Source organism: Neoarius graeffei, chromosome 2, assembly GCF_027579695.1.
Source record: "Neoarius graeffei isolate fNeoGra1 chromosome 2, fNeoGra1.pri, whole genome shotgun sequence".
NCBI classification, from domain to species: Eukaryota; Metazoa; Chordata; class Actinopteri; order Siluriformes; family Ariidae; genus Neoarius; species Neoarius graeffei.
Genome location: NC_083570.1, coordinates 13,576,764 through 13,596,442, shown reverse-complemented (window position 1 = coordinate 13,596,442; position 19,679 = coordinate 13,576,764). Strand labels below are relative to the sequence as shown.

The window sequence follows — 19,679 nt, the reverse complement described above, 5'->3', positions numbered from 1 at the left end:
AAGTTTTTACTTTTACGTGTAATCTCATCTCATCTCATTATCTTTAGCCGCTTTATCCTGTCCTACAGGGTCGCAGGCAAGCTGGAGCCTATCCCAGCTGACTATGGGCGAAAGGCGGGGTACACCCTGGACAAGTCGCCAGGTCATCACAGGGCTGATACATAGACACAGATAACCATTCACACTCACATTCACACCTACGCTCAATTTAGAGTCACCAGTTAACCTAACCTGCATGTCTTTGGACTGTGGGGGAAACCGGAGCACCCGGAGGAAACCCACGCGGACACGGGGAGAACATGCAAACTCCACACAGAAAGGCCCTCGCCGGGCTCGAACCCGGACCTTCTTGCTGTGAGGCGACAGCGCTAACCACTACATCACCGTGCCGCCCTTTTACGTGTAGTGTTTATCAGAATTGAGTAATATGCAGCAGATTTGTTGCCATGATAACCAGGGTGTCAGATTGAAGAAGTTGAGGATTTCATTGATGTGAACCAACCAAGTATAAACTGTGTGTGTGTGTAGGTATGCACGTTTGGGCGAGGTGGTGGATCACGTGTTCCCTCTCCTGAAGAGAACGAGCTCGTCAGATTTCCCCTGCAGCGACACGTACAGCCACTTCACCTTCTGGAGAGAGCCGCTCCCTCTAGTGGACGAACAGGAGTGTGCAAGCACAGCGAACACCTGAAACACATGCGTGAACACGCACATCGACAAGTAGCTTCAAGAACTAGATTTTTTTAACCTATCACGCTAGCTGTTGAACATTTTTAACCTGCTGCTTTTTTTTTTTTTTAAACATTCTTACATCACAGCAATCTGGATTCTGATTGGTTAAAAGGTGGTGATTATATTTCAATAACAGCAGCTCTGACAGTAGTGCAGAGGCAAATCATAGGTTTATATTTTGCGACACAGTTATTTGATAACTCGACCTTTTTTTTTTTTTTTAAACAATAATTACGTATGGAAAGAATCTCCAGTACTCCAAAGCACTTTGTAGTTTTCAACACATTCCAATAAGGCCTCAGGGCCGAGGAGTTTACGCTTGAATGATTCTCCATAACATGACAAGTTGTGATGTGATTTTTTTTTTTTCTTTTGTTTTAAAGAACTAGTCGTGATGGAATGACTGGTTGCTGCTATAACATAAGTGAGAACTTGTTTCGTGAAGTGTTTTAAGAGCGTATCGTTCATGAAGAAATTCTAACTAGCAGTCGTTGGTAAACTGTTATATAATGACATCATAAAGGAGTAAAACTCTTCAGGATGTGCTGTTACAGGAAAATCAAATTCCTTACATGGAACGCTGGTTACTTTTTGCAAACTTTTGTGCAAAATAAGATGCGCTGCCTTTACAAGCGAGACTGCACAGAAAAAATGTAGAACTAGGCTTTTCAAGCTACATGTACACTACCGTTCAAAAGTTTGGGGTCACTTTGAAATGTCCTTATTTTTGAAAGAAAAGCACTGTTTTTTTTCAATGAAGATCACTTTAAACTAATCAGAAATACACTCTATACATTGCTAATGTGGTAAATGACTATTCTCGCTAAATTCTACTAAATGTCTGGTTTTTGGTGCAATGTCTCCATAGGTGTATAGAGGCCCATTTCTAGCAACTATCACTCCAGTGTTCTAATGGTACAATGTGTTTGCTCATTTGCCTCAGAAGGCTAATGGATGATTAGAAAACCCTTGTACAATCATGTTAGCACAGCTGAAAACAGTTGAGCTCTTTAGAGAAGCTATAAAACTGACCTTCCTTTGAGCAGATTGAGTTTCTGGAGCATCACATTTGTGGGGTCGATTAAATGCTCAAAACGGCCAGAAAAATGTCTTGACTATATTTTCTATTCATTTTACAACTTATGGTGGTAAATAAAAGTGTGACTTTTCATGGAAAACACAAAATTGTCCGGGTGACCCCAAACTTTTGAACAGTAGTGTACAGGTGCTGGTCATATAATTAGAATATCATGAAAAAGTTGATTGATTTCAGTAATTCCATTCAAAAAGTGAAACTTGTATATTATATTCATTCATTATACACAGACTGATATATTTCAAGTGTTTATTTCTTTTAATTTTGATGATTATAACTGACAACTAATGAAAACCCCAAATTCAGTCTCTCAGAAAATTAGAATATTGTGAAAAGGTTCAAAATTGAAGACACCTGGTGCTGCACTCTAATCAACTAATTAACTCAAAACACCTGCAAAGGCCTTTAAATGGTCTCTCAGTCTCGTTCTGTAGGCGACACAATCATGGGGAAGACTGCAGACTTGACAGTTGTCCAAAAGATGACCATTGACACCTTGCACAAGGAGGGCAAGACACAAAAGGTCATTGCTAAAGAGGCTGGTTGTTCACAGAGCTCTGTGTCCAAGCACATTAATAGAGGGGTGAAGGGAAGGAAAAGATGTGGTAGAAAAAAGTGTACAAGCGATAGGGATAACCGCACCCTGGAGAGGATTGTGAAACAAAACCCATTCAAAAATGCGGGGGAGATTCACAAAGAGTGGACTGCAGCTGGAGTCAGTGCTTCAGGAACCACCACGCACAGACGTATGCAAGACATGGGTTTCAGCTGTCGCATTCCTTGTGTCAAGCCACTCTTGAACAAGAGACAGCGTCAGAAGCGTCTCGCCTGGGCTAAAGACAAAAAGGACTGGACTGCTGCTGAGTGGTCCAATGTTATGTTCTCTGATGAAAGTAAATTTTGCATTTCCTTTGGAAATCAAGGTCCCAGAGTCTGGAGGAAGAGAGGAGAGGCACAGAATCCATGTTGCTTGAGGTCCAGTGTAAAGTTTCCACAGTCAGTGATGGTTTGGGGTGCCATGTCATCTGCTGGTGTTGGTCCACTGTGTTTTCTGAGGTCCAAGGTCAACGCAGCCGTCTACCAGGAAGTTTTAAAGCACGTCATGCTTCCTGCTGCTGACCAACTTTATGAAGATGCAGATTTCATTTTCCAACAGGACTTAGCACCTGCACACAGTGCCAAAGCTACCAGTACCTGGTTTAAGGACCATGGTATCCCTGTTCTTAATTGGCCAGCAAACTCGCCTGACCTTAACCCCATAGAAAATCTATGGGGTATTGTGAAGAGGAAGATGTGATACGCCAGACCCAACAATGCAGAAGACCTGAAGGCCACTATCAGAGCAACCTGGGCTCTCATAACACCTGAGCATGTTCATACTTGTCAGTTGGCCAACATTTCTAAAAATCCTTTTTTTGTATTCGTCTTAAGTAATCTAATTTTCTGATATACTGAATTTGGGATTTTCATTAGTTGTCAGTTATCAAAATTAAAAGAAATAAACACTTGAAATATATCAGTCTGTGTGGAAGGAATGAATGAATATAATATACAAGTTTCACTTTTTGAATGAAATTACTGAAATCAACTTTTTCATGATATTCTAATTATATGACCAACACCTGTACTCTATATATACACACACACGTGCACACACAAAATATATATATATATATATATATATATATATATATATATATATATATATATATATATATATATTTTTTTTTAATTCATAACTCGCCTCTTTAGAACGTTTCGCCTTGAACGTGTGCCAAATCTCAGAATGAAGAGCTCAGCGAGTTGAGTATTTGTTACTGAAATGCCAATCTGAAATACGTACACTGGCACTTTAGAAATGTGTTTAAACACAAGGTATGATTCACTAAGCTGCTGTAGAGATGAGTGCTGCTTCAGATTAATCGTTGTAGCTGAATTATTATAATCAGATCGTGGATTATTTCTGCATTCTAAATTGATATGATGTTACGGCCTGAAAATGTAGCGTTTGAACAAAAAAAAAAAAAAAAAGAGGGTTTTGGTTCTGTAGTGTTTGCCGCAGATTCTTTTATTTGTCTTCAGTAAGAGCTTCATCCTGATCCATATCCATGATGAGATGAGACGAGGCTAGAATATGGATATCAACCACACACACTTGCATTATTTCATATCCATCGTAGCCAGTCTGCCTGTCGGCATCTTTTTCAGGAGGTGGGAAGAAACCGGAGAACCCTGATGAAGAGAACATGTGCAGATTGAACTCTGGGACTCATTCAACTGTTTTTAATATTTCATGATGAGAGACTGCTGTCTGTCTGTCTGTCTGTCTGTGTGTGACATGTACTCGCACTGTATACGTCTATACAGAAATATTACAGAAGCTGACACCCGAATGTATTTATTTAATCGTGTTTATCAATTTCTCCTATGATAGTTATTCTTTCTGTGAAAGAGCAGTAGGACAGCGGAGTTTTGTCTTCAGTCGCTGATGTCATAATCGGTTTATTTTAGAAGATTAAAATGTTGTTTATGACCTACCTTTCCCCTCAGTAAAAATAAACTGATTTTATTCTGAAGCCGAATTGCTGTTTATATGTTCCTGAATATAAACCCTGACCAGCCACTTTTAACAGGAACTAGTTGTTGATTCGAAGATCCCTGTTCTTGGCTGCAGGACTGGAACCCAACGTATTGTTCTGCTGTTGCATGCTGAGATGCTTTTCTGCTCACCACGGTTGTAAAGAGTGATTATACGATTGAACCAATCTGGCCATTGACCTCTCATCAACGAGGTGTTTGTTTCCACCCACAGAACTGTCTCCCACTCACTCAGTGTTTTTTTGTTTTTCACACCATTCTGTATAAACTCTAGAGACTGTTCTGTGTGTGTGAAGACCCCCAGGAGATCAGCACTTTCTGAAACACTCAAACCAACACCCATGCCACAGTGAAAGAAAGTCACACTTCACTGTGAGATCATCATTTTTCCCATTCTGATGTTTGAACGTTACCAGAAGCTCTTGCTTTGTATCTGCATGATTTGGTCTTTACATCTTGGAGTAATATGGAGGGAAAAAATCATATTATGTTACTTTAAAGATATTTTTATGATATTTAATAGGGATCAAAACCTGATGGATAGATGTCTGTGAAGACTCTGTCATCCAGATCATAGTAAACTGTGGGTGGTAAAAGAGAGCAACTGGGCTTGCTTGAAGATTCTTGAAGACGTTTCACCTCTCATTCCTACAATGGTAGAGGGAAAAGAGAAGGAGCAGAGTCACATCAAGAAAGCACTTCAGAACTGTGGGTATCCCAACTGGGCTTCCTTCAAGAGCAGAAAAAGGAACATAATGGACAAGGAACAGGAACAAACGCAAGAACATCGTCATTCCCTACATTTCTGGTCTATCTGAGAAACTCAGGAGGATCTTCTACAAACCCAACATTCCGGTACATTTCAGACCCAGAAACACCCGGAAGCAGAAACTGGTCCACACTAAGGACAGAATAGCCAGACACAAACAGGACAACGTAGTGTATGCAATTCAAAGCAGTGAGGAATGCACGGACTCATATATCAGGGAAAACAAAACAACTGCTTCACAGGCGCATGTCTCAACACAGGAGAACCGGTTCCTCAGGCCAGGACTCTGATGTCTATCTTTCATCTTAACAACAAAGGACACTCATTTCAGGATTGCAACGTATGCATTTTACCCAGAGAAGATCGTTGGTATGAGCGAGGAGTTAAAGAAGCCATTTTTGTCAACCTGGAACGGCCATCGTTGAACAGAGGTGGTGGTGTAAGACATAATTTATCAGCCACCTACAATGCAGTCCTTGGCACACTTCCCAGACAACTGAATGCACACCAAAACCCAGCTGTTTTCAGTGACTCACAGGAGGACCGAGAGAACCAACGATCCACTGATCATCCCAACGACACTCTAGGCTGTTCACACCCAGCCCCCAGTGACCCACACCAACAGGATGACTCAATGACACCTTAGGATTGCTTTTCATCCATGAGAGGATAAATACCTGATACTCCCTATTAGTAAGACAGAACTGAAGAAGCCTTTCGGATGAGAGGTGAAACGTCTTCAAGAATCTTCAAGCAAGTCCAGTTGCTCTCTTTTACCACCCTGATGGATAGGAAAATCTCATTATCTCTAGCCGCTTTATCCTGTTCTACAGGGTCACAGGCAAGCTGGAGCCTATCCCAGCTGACTACGGGCGAAAGGCGGGGTACACCCTGGACAAGTCGCCAGGTCATCACAGGGCTGACACATAGACACAGACAACCATTCACACTCACATTCACACCTACGGTCAATTTAGAGTCACCAGTTAACCTAACCTGCATGTCTTTGGACTGTGGGGGAAACCGGAGCACCCGGAGGAAACCCACGCGGACACGGGGAGAACATACAAACTCCGCACAGAAAGGCCCTCGCCGGCCACGGGGCTCGAACCCGGACCTTCTTGCTGTGAGGTGACAGCGCTAACTACTGCACCACCGTGCCGCCCGATAGGAAAATCTATGAAATATTATACATGAGGATTTTTAACCCTGATTTTGATGGGTTTAGTAAATAGTAAGTAAACTTTTAAAAAGTTATGTTTTTGTGTGGGCGGCACGGTGGTGTAGTGGTTAGCGCTGTCGCCTCACAGCAAGAAGGTCCGGGTTCGAGCCCCGTGGCCAGCGAGGGCCTTTCTGTGCGGAGTTTGCATGTTCTCCCCGTGTCCGCGTGGGTTTCCTCCGGGTGCTCCGGTTTCCCCAACAGTCCAAAGACATGCAGGTTAGGTTAACTGGTGACTCTAAATTGACCGTAGGTGTGAATGTGGGTGTGAATGGTTGTCTGTGTCTATGTGTCAGCCCTGTGATGACCTGGCGACTTGTCCAGGGTGTACCCCGCCTTTCGCCCGTAGTCAGCTGGGATAGGCTCCAGCTTGCCTGCGACCCTGTAGAACAGGATAAAGCGGCTAGAGATAATGAGATGAGATGTTTTTGTATGTAAATACAAAAAAAAAGTGTTTTATAAAGCATTAATGGATTTAAAAAAGTGTTATAAGCTTTAAAATGTATTGCTATAAGGAAAAAGAAGGAACGCTATTTGTTGACTATATGGATAAGGGGGGGAAATAACAACTTAGAAATAAGAAGATAAGAAAGTAGGATTTCTCTGTAGTACCGAACAACAGGGTATTATTGGTGAAAGTAGGCCAGTTCGATTCCTTAAACGTTGGAGTCGATTCATTAGAGTTGATTCCGGTTTTCTTTTTCGCCCTTGATGAATAAAGTAACATTACAGAGCTCTAATGTCAAATCTATACCAAATGTGTGTGTGTGTGAGAGAGAGAGAGAGAGAGAGAGAGAAAACCGAAGGAAATTCCCTGTACCTAAGAAATGAACTGTTCTCAGTCGACTCATTCTGATTCCATGTTTTGAAGCATCGAAAGAACCGATTTATATGAGTCGTTTCTGTTTGTTCTCTGGTTACACGTCCTTGAGGACGAATAAAGTGAACTAAAGTCCATGTCTGAATGGAGGAACATTTAAGCTGTGTACTCCTGCTTGGTTGTTGTTGTTTTTTTTAATTTCATTCTTTGTCGCGTCTGTTTTCCTGGTGACTCGTAAAGAGAGTAAAGTGATTCTGATTCTGTTGAACTGAACTGAATCCTTGTGTGTGTGTGTGTGTGTGTGTGTGTGTGAGGGAGGGAGTCGACTCCACATCTGTGCGAGAACTTAGACGATATCAAATTGCACTGTGTCAGAACCGATTCTTCAAACCCTACACCTGAATCAAAGGAACCGACTCTTTTAAGAATCGAATCCCAGGCACAATGTCACGGCAGGTGTCGTTGCTGCCGGTGCAACAAGTCGCGCGAGAGCTTTGAGGAGGAGTTTCCGAAAACGGGCTCGGTGATTGGGGCTCGCGCATCACCCGGTTGGAGAAAAGCGCACCTGCCGTGCAGCCGCAGCCATGAACCGACTCCTGGTATTGTCTCTTTATTCATGTTTATATGCTTGTTTCTGCAAATGTGAAAGTAAAACCAGATTCAGGTTTAGTTTTGTTGTTGAAGTCGAAAACATCATTCAAAGTCTCTGACTCTAAACAAAACAAAATTTCCAAACCAAATAGTAGGCAATGATGAGCAAATAAGGTGCATTCTTTCAGATCAGACTCTAAACAGGTTCCAAAAGTTCCAAGGAGTTCTCAAGATAGACCCCTTGCACTGACGTCACCCGAAACCGGAAGTAAACAAACCTTGCGCCATACTGGAAGACCAACAAACTCGTGATTCGGGGGAAATAACGGCAGCGCGCGGTATGTGAACCCACGAGGCACTTGGTTTATCAAAAACCTACAATGGTAAACTTTTGTGCTGTGTTAGGGTTCTAACAAAGCTGATGGGAAAGGTGAAAAGAAGTCTTTCTACAGAATACCAGCTGTGATTGAGACACAAGGGGAGCAAACCAAGGAGCTTTCTGCCAGGAGACAGAGAGAGGATTTAGCTGCTTTATGCAGAGCTGATCTGAATACTTCAAATCTACAACAGTACAGAATATGTTCAGACCATATATGCCGCTTTTCCACTACAAACGCGGCTGAGCCGAGCCGTGCTGAGCGGAGTTGGAGTTGCATTTCGACTACAACCGCGCTGAACCGTGCTGGCTGGAAGTGGGTGGACACATTGGGTGGAGTTAGCGAAAGTGGGTGGACGTCACGTGATGTCGTTAAGCAGCGCAAACAGTGACATCAGTGACAGTAGCGGAACAAGTCAGAGCCGGGCCGGGGGCGGGGCAAATGACCGGGCCCTTTATTAAAGCTTATCATAACATCATTTTAGGCTACAAAATGTCCGCAACTGCGGTGTTTACCAATTTCAACACTACCGGGTGCAACTATGTTATTTAGTACATCAAGTCCTTCAAACGAACATGTAACTCAGAAACAAAAAACATTAGGATACTGTATACATGGCTCATAATAAAACATCAATAGCCTACTGCGCGCATTATTTGAAGGGCATACGAATGAGCGCTCAGAGGTTGCAACGGTGACAGGAAGAGTCAGAAATAAAAGGAGGGCGGTGCAAACCTCACTGAATGCACTGTGTTTACCAATTTCAACACTACGGGGTGCAACTATGTTATTTTGTACATTAAGTCCTTCAAACGAACATGTAATTCAGAAACAAAAAAACATTAGGCAACATACTGTACATGGCTCATAATAAAACATCAATAGCCTACTGCGCGCATTATTTGAAGGGCATACGACGAGCCTTGCGCTCCGCGAACTCGTCCACGATGCTCTGTATGTCACTGATTCAGTGATCTTTTAAGCGGTAGTCTCACGACCCGGATAGTAAACAATAAACATGGAGGACATGGAGTCGTTAGTGTTGCTGGTCTTGGTGCTGTGGCTTGTTGTCACCGACAACGCCAACAGATACTGGCAAGAGCGTATAGATGAGGCGAGGCGCATAAGGCTTCAGAAATTCTCGTAATTCGTAATTCTCCTTCCGGGTTTGCGGTGTTTACAGATCCCAGCGTGCTCGCGGGGCGTGTGTGGGCATGTGAGGACAGTCCTCCTCACCAATCAGTGCACAGGGGAGTGTCTGCTCACGCCCCCAGCCTCACTCGGCACGGTTTGGCTCGCTTCAGCCCCACTCCAAAATGGTGCGAGTTTTAGGGGCTAAGCAGGGCTGAAGCGAGCTGAGTCGTGCTGGTTTTTGGTAGTCGAAACGCGAGCCATGTCGGGCTGAAGTGAGCTGAAGCGAGCTGAAGTGAGCTGAAAAAGGGTAGTGGAAAAGGGCCATTAGTTACTGGTAAGTCACTAGGCTAGAGTGTTGTAGAACATTTTTTTTTAAATGTTTACTGAATAAAAACATCCTTAATTTTATCACATTTATGTTATATATTTCATTTCTTTCTTTTGTTTTAATTTTCCTCCCTCCATCCCTCTTTGGATTTTAAATATAGTTTTTCCCCCATGTCCAAATAATTCAAAGATGTATAAATAAAATCAGATAAGTAGTAAATTAAAAATAAATTATGAAATAAAAAAATCCATAACAGCATGAATACAGATTGCAATAGTGGTCAAGTGCTATAATTTTTTTTAACATGATAGTGGAGAATTTCATTTAATCTGCACTGATTATTATATGAAATATAAATGAACAAATTCTGAACAGGTCTTTCATAATCATTGTTTGAAACAGAATTAAAAGTCCATATAATTAACAGACTTTATTTGAAGAATGGAACAACTGTTAATGTAGTAAAGAAAACACTGTTAACATGTTAATAAAAGAAAATTTGCTGCTGCATTTCATGTATGTATGTACTTGGTCTTCCAATATGGCGCCCTAACAAAATCTCGCGGTACGGTGACGTCATGCGGTAGCCCTCTATACTTGGATGAGGGCGGTACGGTGGTGTAGTGGTTAGCGCTGTCGTCCCACAGCAAGAAGGTCCGGGTTTGAGCCCCGTGGCCGGCGAGGGCCTTTCTGTGCGGAGTTTGTATGTTCTCCCCGTGTCCGCGTGGGTTTCCTCCGGGTGCTCCGGTTTCCCCCACAGTCCAAAGACATGCAGGTTAGGTTAACTGGTGACTCTAAATTGACCGTAGGTGTGAATGTGAGCGTGAATGGTTGTCTGTGTCTATGTGTCAGCCCTGTGATGACCTGGCGACTTGTCCAGGGTGTACCTTTCACCCGTAGTCAGCTGGGATAGGCTCCAGCTTGCTGGCGACCCTGTAGAACAGGATAAAGCGGCTAGAGATAATGACTTGGACGTGGTGTAGTGGTTAGCACTGTCGCCTCACAGCAAGAAGGTCCTGGGTTCGAGCGCAGCGGTCAACGAGGGCCTTTCTGTGTGGAGTTTGCATGTTCTCCCCGTGTCTGCATGGGTTTCCTCCAGGTGCTCCGGTTTCCCCCACAGTCCAAAGACATGCAGGTTAGGCTAATTGGTGACTCTAAATTGACCGTAGGTGTGAATGTGAGTGTGAATAATTGGTTGTCTCTATGTGTCAGCCCTGCGATGACCTGGCGACTTGTCCAGGGTGTACCCCACCTCTCGCCCATAGTCAGTTGGGATAGGTTCCAGCTTGCCTGCAACCCTGTAGAACAGGATAAGTGGCTACAGATAATGGATGGATAGATGGATGGATGATTGCCAGGACCCAAGGTTTCCTAGCAGAGCATCACACTGCCCACACAAGTGCATCCTGGTGCTTGCTCTTCCCCAGGTATGTGATGCACATACATACCCGGTGTCCACATGATGTACTGTAAAGGAAAACGTGATTCATCAGACCAGGCCACCTTCTTCCATTGCTCCATGGTCCAGTTCTGGAGCACATTGTAGGTGTTGACCAGAAGACCACAGGCAGTCCGGGTTGGCAGCAGCACATCCAGCACCATCATACTGAACACAGGGGCCCCCAAGGATGTGTGCTCAGCCCCCTTCTCTTCACCCTGCTGAACCACGACTGTACACCAACACACAAAAGCAACCTCTTCATCAAGTTTGCGGATGACACGACTGTGGTGGGACTCATTTACAACAATGATGAATCATACTACAGGGACGAGGTGAGCCAATTGGCTGTGTGGTGCAGAGACAACAATCTCTCTCTTAACGTGGAGAAGATGAAGGAGATGGTTGTCGACTTCCAGAGAGCCTCCACCCAGCATCCTCCACTGACCATCAACGGTGCCGCTGTGGAGAGAGTGAGCAGCACCAAGTTCCTGGGTGTGTACCTCACCGAGGATCTCTCCTGGAGCAGCAGCACCGCATCGCTGGCCAGGAAAGCTCAGCAGTGCCTCTGCTTCTTCCACAGACTGAAAAGAGCTAGAGCACCAGTCCCCATCATGCACACCTTCTACCGCAGAACCACCGAGAGCATCCTGACCAGCTGCATCACTGTGTGGTACGGCGGCTGTACTGCATCCTGCCGGAAGACCCTGCAGCGCATAGTGAGAGCAGCTGAGAAGATCATCGGTGTCCCCCTACCCTTCCTTCAGGATATTTACAACACGCCTGGCCCGCAGAGCACTCAGCATTGCAGGCGACTCCACCCATCCTAACCACCACTTCTTCAGCCTCCTGCCTTCTGGGAGGAGAATGGGAAGCCTCCGGGCGAGAACCAGCAGACTGAGCCCATGTTTACATTAGACCGTATCAGCGGATCATCAGATTAACGTTTTTAAAACGGTTAGTGTGCACACAGCAACACCAATACACGATTTGCGTGCACATAGCAACGCCAATACACTGATACGCTCGGCTCCGCAGGCATCCTGCACTCCAAATCACTCTGCCCTGAACAGCGAGTGCCCTCTGGAGGGTGCGCACTCCGGCCCTGCTCAACTCACACAGCGCGCGAGTGAAGTGCACAAGCCATGATTCGGGACTGAGCCACTGTGTGTGTGATCCCAGCGCATATCACTTACCACTTGCAAGTGGAAGGATGGCAAGCCTAAAGACAATCATAACTACACAATGGGCAGTATTTGCATCAGTATTTGCAGTATTTTCATACTTTTATACTCTTTAATGAAAGGTGATACAAGGCGGAAGTCCGCGCCGTTTTTCAGCAGTCGTGTCACATGACCAACGCCAGCGAATCAGGAAGGTGGATGTCACAGTGACGTTGTCCAATGAGACGCCAGCTAGAGCTCAGCACAGCGTATCCGCGTATTCTGAATGTTTACACAGCACCGGAGCTGACACGATCTGGATTGAACACGTGGACGCTGGCGGATTCCCGTTTCCCGTCGTTTCCAGGTGGTTTAATGTAAACGGACAGTGCATCCGCGTAGAAAACGAGACAGATACGGTCTAATGTAAACGTAGCCTGAGAGACAGCTTCATCCACCAAGCCATCAGGACGCTGAACTCCCTCCCCGGCCACTTTAACGAACTTTAACGAAATTCAATTGCACTATGTAAAAACTGTTTAAAATACTGTTTACACATTATTTTTTTTTACTTAATTGCATTATATAAAAACTGTTTATAACACTGTTTACACTTTATACATCTTTTATCTTTGATAGACTTCACTGCTATACTGTTTATACTGTCATATCTGCCATATTTATACTTGCACTGTAAATTCTGCTCATACTGCCATATTTATATTTATACTGATAATTCTGTTTATATCATGCTATATTGCCCTACTATACTGTCAGACTGCTGTTCCCGTTTACATTGTTCATTCTGTTTATACTGTCATTCGTCACATTTAAATTTATACCGTTAATTCTGTTCACACTGCCACATTTGCCATATTTATACCTTCTGGATTGCCACTGTCTTTTCTTAGATAGCTTGTGTGTGTGTGTGTGTGTGTGTGTGTGTGTGTGTATATATTTTATATTTCATGTTTATTACTGTATTACTGTTTGCAATTTCAATTCTCTGTATGTCCTGCACATATGACATTATTGACAATAAAGTTGACTTGAACTTGAACTTTTGGTGGTGTACCGGAGTCAGCATGGGCACTCTGACCGCTCTGTGTCTATGTAACAAGCTACAGGAATCTAATCTGTGCTACAGTAGCTCTTCTTTGGGATCAGATCAGACGAGTGAACCTTCGCTCCCCACACACAACAATGAGCCTTGGGTGCCATGACCCTGTCACTGGTTCATCCCATAGCCATCACTATGTGGCACTTGTCAAAGTTGCTCAGAACCTTAAATTTGCCCATTTTTCCTGCTTCCAACACGTCAACTTTGAGAACTCCATGTTTAATTTCTGCCTAATTTATCCCACCTCTTGCCAGGTTCCATTGTAACAAGATGATCAATGTTATTCAAGTCACCTGTCAGTGGTTTTAATGTCTGGCTGAACGCTGTAAAAGTTGCCTAATAACCTGCCAACAAAAGTTATTTGGATATCATTATCCATCATGTCCGCCGTACACAGAACAGAAATATTAACGCAGTCGTGCTGTATCCCTCTGTTACAGAGAGCACAGAACTTAAAATCGCCCAAAAATGTCTTTGATATTCTGGAGGAGAGAAGGCGAGGCAGTGATATAAGCCACGCCCTCAGGACTTTTAGTGCTCAGCCGTATCGCGGGGCCATGTCTTTGTCTGTGAGTGCCCTCAACAGGATGGTGCAGGAGTCACAGTATCTACGCTACGTTATCTCTGAGGTGAGATGCTCTCCAGACCTGTTTCTACTCTGTGTCTAGTGTCATGCTAAATAAGGAATAAAACACATGGCTTGCTGATTATTTTCCAATAACAGCATGTTATTGTTATCAACCAGAAATGGATTGTTTTCCTGTTACAGCACATCCTGAAATGCATTTATTCCTCTTACACTACAGCAGTTAGCTTTGTGTCAAGGAATTAGCGTCACGTTTTTCTTCAATCTCTCATGGTGATGTGCGATGAGTGAGTGAATCCGAATATAAACGTACGCTCCATGCAGATAGCTGTGGAGTCAGGTGAGCCGCCTGAGTGTGTGGAGGAGGAGGCCGTGAGAATCTTAGAGGAGATGAGTCAGAACCTACAGCTGAACTTCATCCGCCTCATGGGTTTCACTCTCACTAAAGTCTTCAAGAGGCTCTTCAGCTCCATATGGGTGAACGAGGACGGACTCACACGGGTTAGACATGCTCTCATCCCCAACATCGGCAGGGCGTTGCTCTCTGTATTATCTCAGCAACTTTGTTGTCCATTTTAGCTGACATTTTAATGTTTTTTTCGCACTGCCTCAAGTACATATTCATTTCTACATACTAGTGGCACTTTGACGTGCAGGGAAACTACACAAATGTAGCAGATACAATTCTTGGAGATTATTGGAGTATGGAAGCCCTTTTCTGCCACCATAATAATGAGAAGGTTTCTCATCATTATGACTTTCTATCTCATAGTGAGATCCTATCTCATAAGTATGAATTAGTGTCTCATGAATTGGTGTCTTGATAATTATGACTTTCTATCTCATAGTAAGATCGTGTCTCATTATGACTTAGTATCTCATAATTATGGATTCCTGTCTTATGACTTTTTCTCATAGTAAGGTCCTATCTCATAATTATGACTTGGTATCTCATAATTATGAATTAGTATCCTACTATGAGATAGAAAGTCATAGTAAGATCTGATCTCATAATTATGACTTATGAATTAGTGTCTCATAATTATGGATTCAAGTCTTATTACTTTCTATCTCATAGGGAGATTGTAGCTCATTATGAATTATTGTCTTATGACTTTCTATCTCATAGTAAGATTGTATCTCATTATGAATTAGTGTCTTACTATGACTTGCTATCTCGTAATAAGATTTTATCTCATAAGATCATATCTCATAATTATGAATTAATGTTGTGACTATCTCAGAGTAAGATCGTCTCTCATAACTATGACTTTGTATCTCAAGTATGTATTAGTATTTCATTATGAATTAGTGTCTTACTATGACTTTCTATCTCATAATAAGATCCTATCTCATAATTATGACTTGGTATTTCATAATTATGAATTAGTGTCTTATGACTTTCTATCTCGTAATAAGATGGTATCTCCAATTATGAATTAGTGTCTTACTATGACTTTCTATCTCATCATATCTCAATTATGTATTAGTATCTCATAATTATGACTTTATCTTATAGTCAGATTGTATCTCAATTATGACTTCCTATCTCGTAATAAGATCTTATCTCATAATGACTTGGTATCTCATAATTATGAGTTAGTGTCTTATGACTTTCTATCTCGTAATAAGATGGTATCTCAATTATGAATTAGTGTCTTACTATGACTTTTTCTATCTCATAATCAGATCGTATCTCATGATTATGACTTGGTATCTCATAAGTATGTATTAGTATCTCATTATGAATTGGTGTCTTACTATGACTTTCTATCCCATCATATCTCATAATTATGTATTAGTATCTCATAATTATGACTTTATCTTATAGTCAGATTGTATCTCAATTATGACTTCCTATCTCGTAATAAGATCGTATCTCATAATGACTTGGTATCTCATAATTATGAATTAGTGTCTTATGACAACTTTCTAACTCCTAGTAAGAGCTCATCTCATAATTATGACTTGGTACGGTATCTCATGACTTGGTATCTCATTATGAATTAGTGTCTTATTATGACTTTCTATCTCACAGTAGGATTGTAATTATGGATTCGTGTCTTATTATGACTTTTTTTATCTCGTACTAAGATCCTATCTCATTATGACTTGGTATCTCATAATTATTGATTCGTGTCTTATTCCGACTTTCTATCTCATAGTGAGATCCTATCTCATAATTATCACTTAAGTTCTCAAAATAACTTCTCATAATTGAGAAATTATAATTTTGAGAAAATGTTCATAATACAAAGTCATAATTATGAGATGTTGTTGTGACATTCTATACGACCACTCCACCCACCCACCCACCCCCAGTGGCAGAAATAGGCTTGCCTATGAATTCTGTGCAGTCGTAGCAATTTGCTAGGTTGTAAGCGTGCTACCTAGCTAGCATGCTAACTAGCTTGCTAAATATGTCAGCTTTTATGTCGAGATTAAATGGTTAAGAAAAACCCAGTTTGAACATAGCAAAATGATGTATTTTTGAAAATAGTAAATATTTATTGTTCCTGTTTGCACTTATACTGTGTTCCCATCATGCCAGGATGCTATTACTGTTGTACTGACAAAGTTGTGATAACCAGCTAGATTATTTTTTTTTTAACTATGATAATTTCAATACAGCCAAAAGCTTTCATTAAAAAGCATTAGCTAAGTGATAGGATTTTTTTTTTTCAGGTCTCAATAGCTTTTATTTTTAGCGATTTGATCTCATCAATCGTTCTTTGGATTTGCGTTGTAAAACAAAAATGATTAAAAGAGCTAAAATGTGTCTTAGCTAATTGCTAGCTATAAAGATGAAATGTCCAGCTGATTATCATTTGATGGCTCTGCCCCCTCAGCTCCAACAAGCCATTCAGGAGCATCCGGTCATTCTGATGCCCAATCACAGGAGCTACATTGACTTTCTGATAATTTCCTACATCATGTTCACCTACGATCTGTCCATCCCCGTCATTGCTGCTGGAATTCGCAAGTATCTGAGAGACAAGCGGAAACTAATATTCTGTTTAATCATGTTTTGATGTTACACTTTTCTGTATTGTTCCCAATTTCTCCTCCAGCGCTGATGGGAATGTCTCTGATTGGTGAGATCTTGCGCCGATCCGGAGCGTTCTTTATTCGCCGTGCGATTGGTTCGGATAAGCTCTACTGGGCCGTGCTGTCCGAGTATGTCAGGACTATCGTGCGGGTAAAACAATTACACTAACTCCACACCCAGAAGTCATGTAGCTTATATTAGCCAACTTAAGATAGCAAATGCCAGCTGAAATACAATATCTCGTTTATAATTGGTCTTATTGATATGGTGTGGGTTTTTTTTTTTTGTTGTTGTTTTTGTTGTTTACAGATGTCTCTGTGTAAAAGCATGGAGCTTAAGTTTTTATTACAAGTATATTATCAAATCCTTTTAAGGAACATTTATTAACGTGCTAGTAAACTATGCTCCTGATTTTAATACAATTAGCCCAATGTTAGCCATCTAGTCTGCTTTTAATGCTTTAAAAAAAACTTCTAACTTTTTTTTAAAAACTAATCTACACTAAAATGTCCTCATCTCATCTCATTATCTGTAGCCGCTTTATCCTGTTCTACAGGGTCGCAGGCAAGCTGGAGCCTATCCCAGCTGACTACGGGCGAAAGGCGGGGTACACCCTGGACAAGTCGCCAGGTCATCACAGGGCTGACACACAGACACAGACAACCATTCACACTCTCATTCACACCTACGGTCAATTTAGAGTCACCAGTTAACCTAACCTGCATGTCTTTGGACTGTGGGGGAAGCCGGAGCATCGGGAGGAAACCCACGCGGACACGGGGAGAACATGCAAACTCCGCACAGAAAGGCCCTCGCCGGCCATTGGGCTTGAACCCAGACCTTCTTGCTGTGATGCGACAGCGCTAACCACTACACCACCGTGCCGCCCCTAAAATGTCCTATGTATATGTATTCAGCAAACTTAAAGAATATCATATATGTTCATATACAGTCTTGGAAATAAGCACAAAGCACGCTATTTCTTTCTTGTAACGTTTATTTGAGACGACCGCCATGTTGAAATGATGCCAAACATCCGGAGGAGTTGCAGCTCTTCAGAACCTCTGTGTTTGAGTACTTGGGATAAAAGAAATCCTGTTTTTACTTGAGCGTACACAACATAATTGCACTTTACAATAGCTAGGATACTTGAGGTAATGGTAATGCTAAAAGAAGCTAAGTGTGTTAGCATGGCTAGCTTAGACAATTTAGATAAATTGTTAGCTTATATATAATATACATATATTTTTTCACAACACCGTATCATCATGGGGTATTTGTTTAGCCTTGTGCTTTCTGTCAGGCTGTACTTAAATCTAATCTACTAGTGTATGTTTCTTCTTCACCAACTGCTATGATGATTAGTTAGTAGGCAGTTTAGGAGGCTAGCTAGTCAACATGCTACTTTAGCAACAATTAGCTGTCACTCGGTGAAACTGATTAAAGCCTCGAAGATAAGTGTCTGTGTGGTGAACTCACACCACGGTCACCGTGCCTTACTAAAACCACACTACTGTATTTTATACGTTTTTAGTGACAGTACATTATTGCTGCTTTTTTTTTAAATGAACATGTTTCTTAATGTGTATTTTTGCAGACAGGTTTTGCTCCTTTAGAGTTTTTCGTGGAAGGATTGCGCAGCAGAACGCTCAAGTCTCTGAAGCCCAAACTGGGTAAGCTAACCTTACATGCTAAAACCCAGTTAGCTAAAGCTAGTAAACTAAGATTATGCACTCTAATATAAATCAGATTAAATTGGAACCTAGACTATAGATGGGTCAGCTCATATTTTTAACCTGTTAATACTGTATTAATCACAGTACAGTGGTGCTTGAAAGTTTGCGAACCCTTTAGAATTTTCTATATTTCTGCATAAATATGACCTAAAACATCATCAGATTTTCACACAAGTCCTAAAAGTAGATATAGAGAACCCAGTTAAACAAAAGAGACAAAAATATTATACTCGGTCATTTATTTATTGAGGAAAATGATCCAATATTACATATGTGAGTGGCAAAAGTATGTGAACCTTTGCTTTCAGTATCTGGTGTGACCCCCTTGTGCAGCAATAACTGCAACTAAACGTTTGCGGTAACGGTTGATCAGTCCTGCACACCGGCTTGGAGGGATTTTAGCCCATTCCTCCGTACAGAACAGCTTCAGCTCTGGGATATTGTTGGGTTTCCTCACATGAACTGCTCGTTTCAGGTCCTTCCACAACATTTCGATTAGATTAAGGTCAGGACTTTGACTTGGCCATTCCAAAACACTCACTTTATTCTTCTTTAACCATTCTTTGGTAGAACAACTTGAGTGCTTAGGGTCGTTGTCTTGCTGCATGACCCACCTTCTCTTGAGATTCAGTTCATGGACAGATGTCCTGACATTTTCCTTTAGAATTTGCTGGTATAATTCAGAATTCATTGTTTCATCAACGATGGCAAGCCGTCCTGGCCCAGCTGCAGCAAAACATGCCCAAACCATGATACTACCACCACCATGTTTCACAGATGGGATAAGGTTCTTATGCTGGAATGCAGTGCTTTTCCTTTCTCCAAACATAAAACTTCTCATTTAAACCAAAAAGTTTTGTGGACGGATGAGACCAAAATAGAACATTTTTCCAATGGTCTTCTGGCTTGTCCACGTGATCTTT

At 42.0% G+C, this 19,679-nt stretch overlaps 2 protein-coding genes across 3 annotated transcripts in view; both read left to right on the top strand.

Annotated features, from left to right (window-relative positions):
* The window catches only part of lpin1b (lipin 1b), a 34,524-nt gene extending 32,857 nt beyond the window's left edge, over positions 1 to 1,667 (top strand). For both annotated transcript variants that reach the window (XM_060913862.1, XM_060913863.1), the window contains one exon: positions 529 to 1,667. In XM_060913862.1, the coding sequence (XP_060769845.1) occupies positions 529 to 691 (163 nt within the window). In that variant the 3' untranslated portion in view covers positions 692 to 1,667. The remainder of the gene's footprint in view (positions 1 to 528) is intronic.
* A 5,933-nt stretch (positions 1,668 to 7,600) lies between these two features.
* gnpat2 (glyceronephosphate O-acyltransferase 2) overlaps positions 7,601 to 19,679 on the top strand; it is a 31,900-nt gene continuing 19,821 nt past the window's right edge. Inside the window, exons 1-6 of the mRNA XM_060913856.1 lie at positions 7,601 to 7,833; positions 13,826 to 14,014; positions 14,296 to 14,472; positions 16,821 to 16,950; positions 17,043 to 17,170; positions 18,618 to 18,693. Of these exons, the coding sequence (XP_060769839.1) occupies positions 7,819 to 7,833; positions 13,826 to 14,014; positions 14,296 to 14,472; positions 16,821 to 16,950; positions 17,043 to 17,170; positions 18,618 to 18,693 (715 nt within the window). The 5' untranslated portion in view covers positions 7,601 to 7,818. The remainder of the gene's footprint in view (positions 7,834 to 13,825; positions 14,015 to 14,295; positions 14,473 to 16,820; positions 16,951 to 17,042; positions 17,171 to 18,617; positions 18,694 to 19,679) is intronic.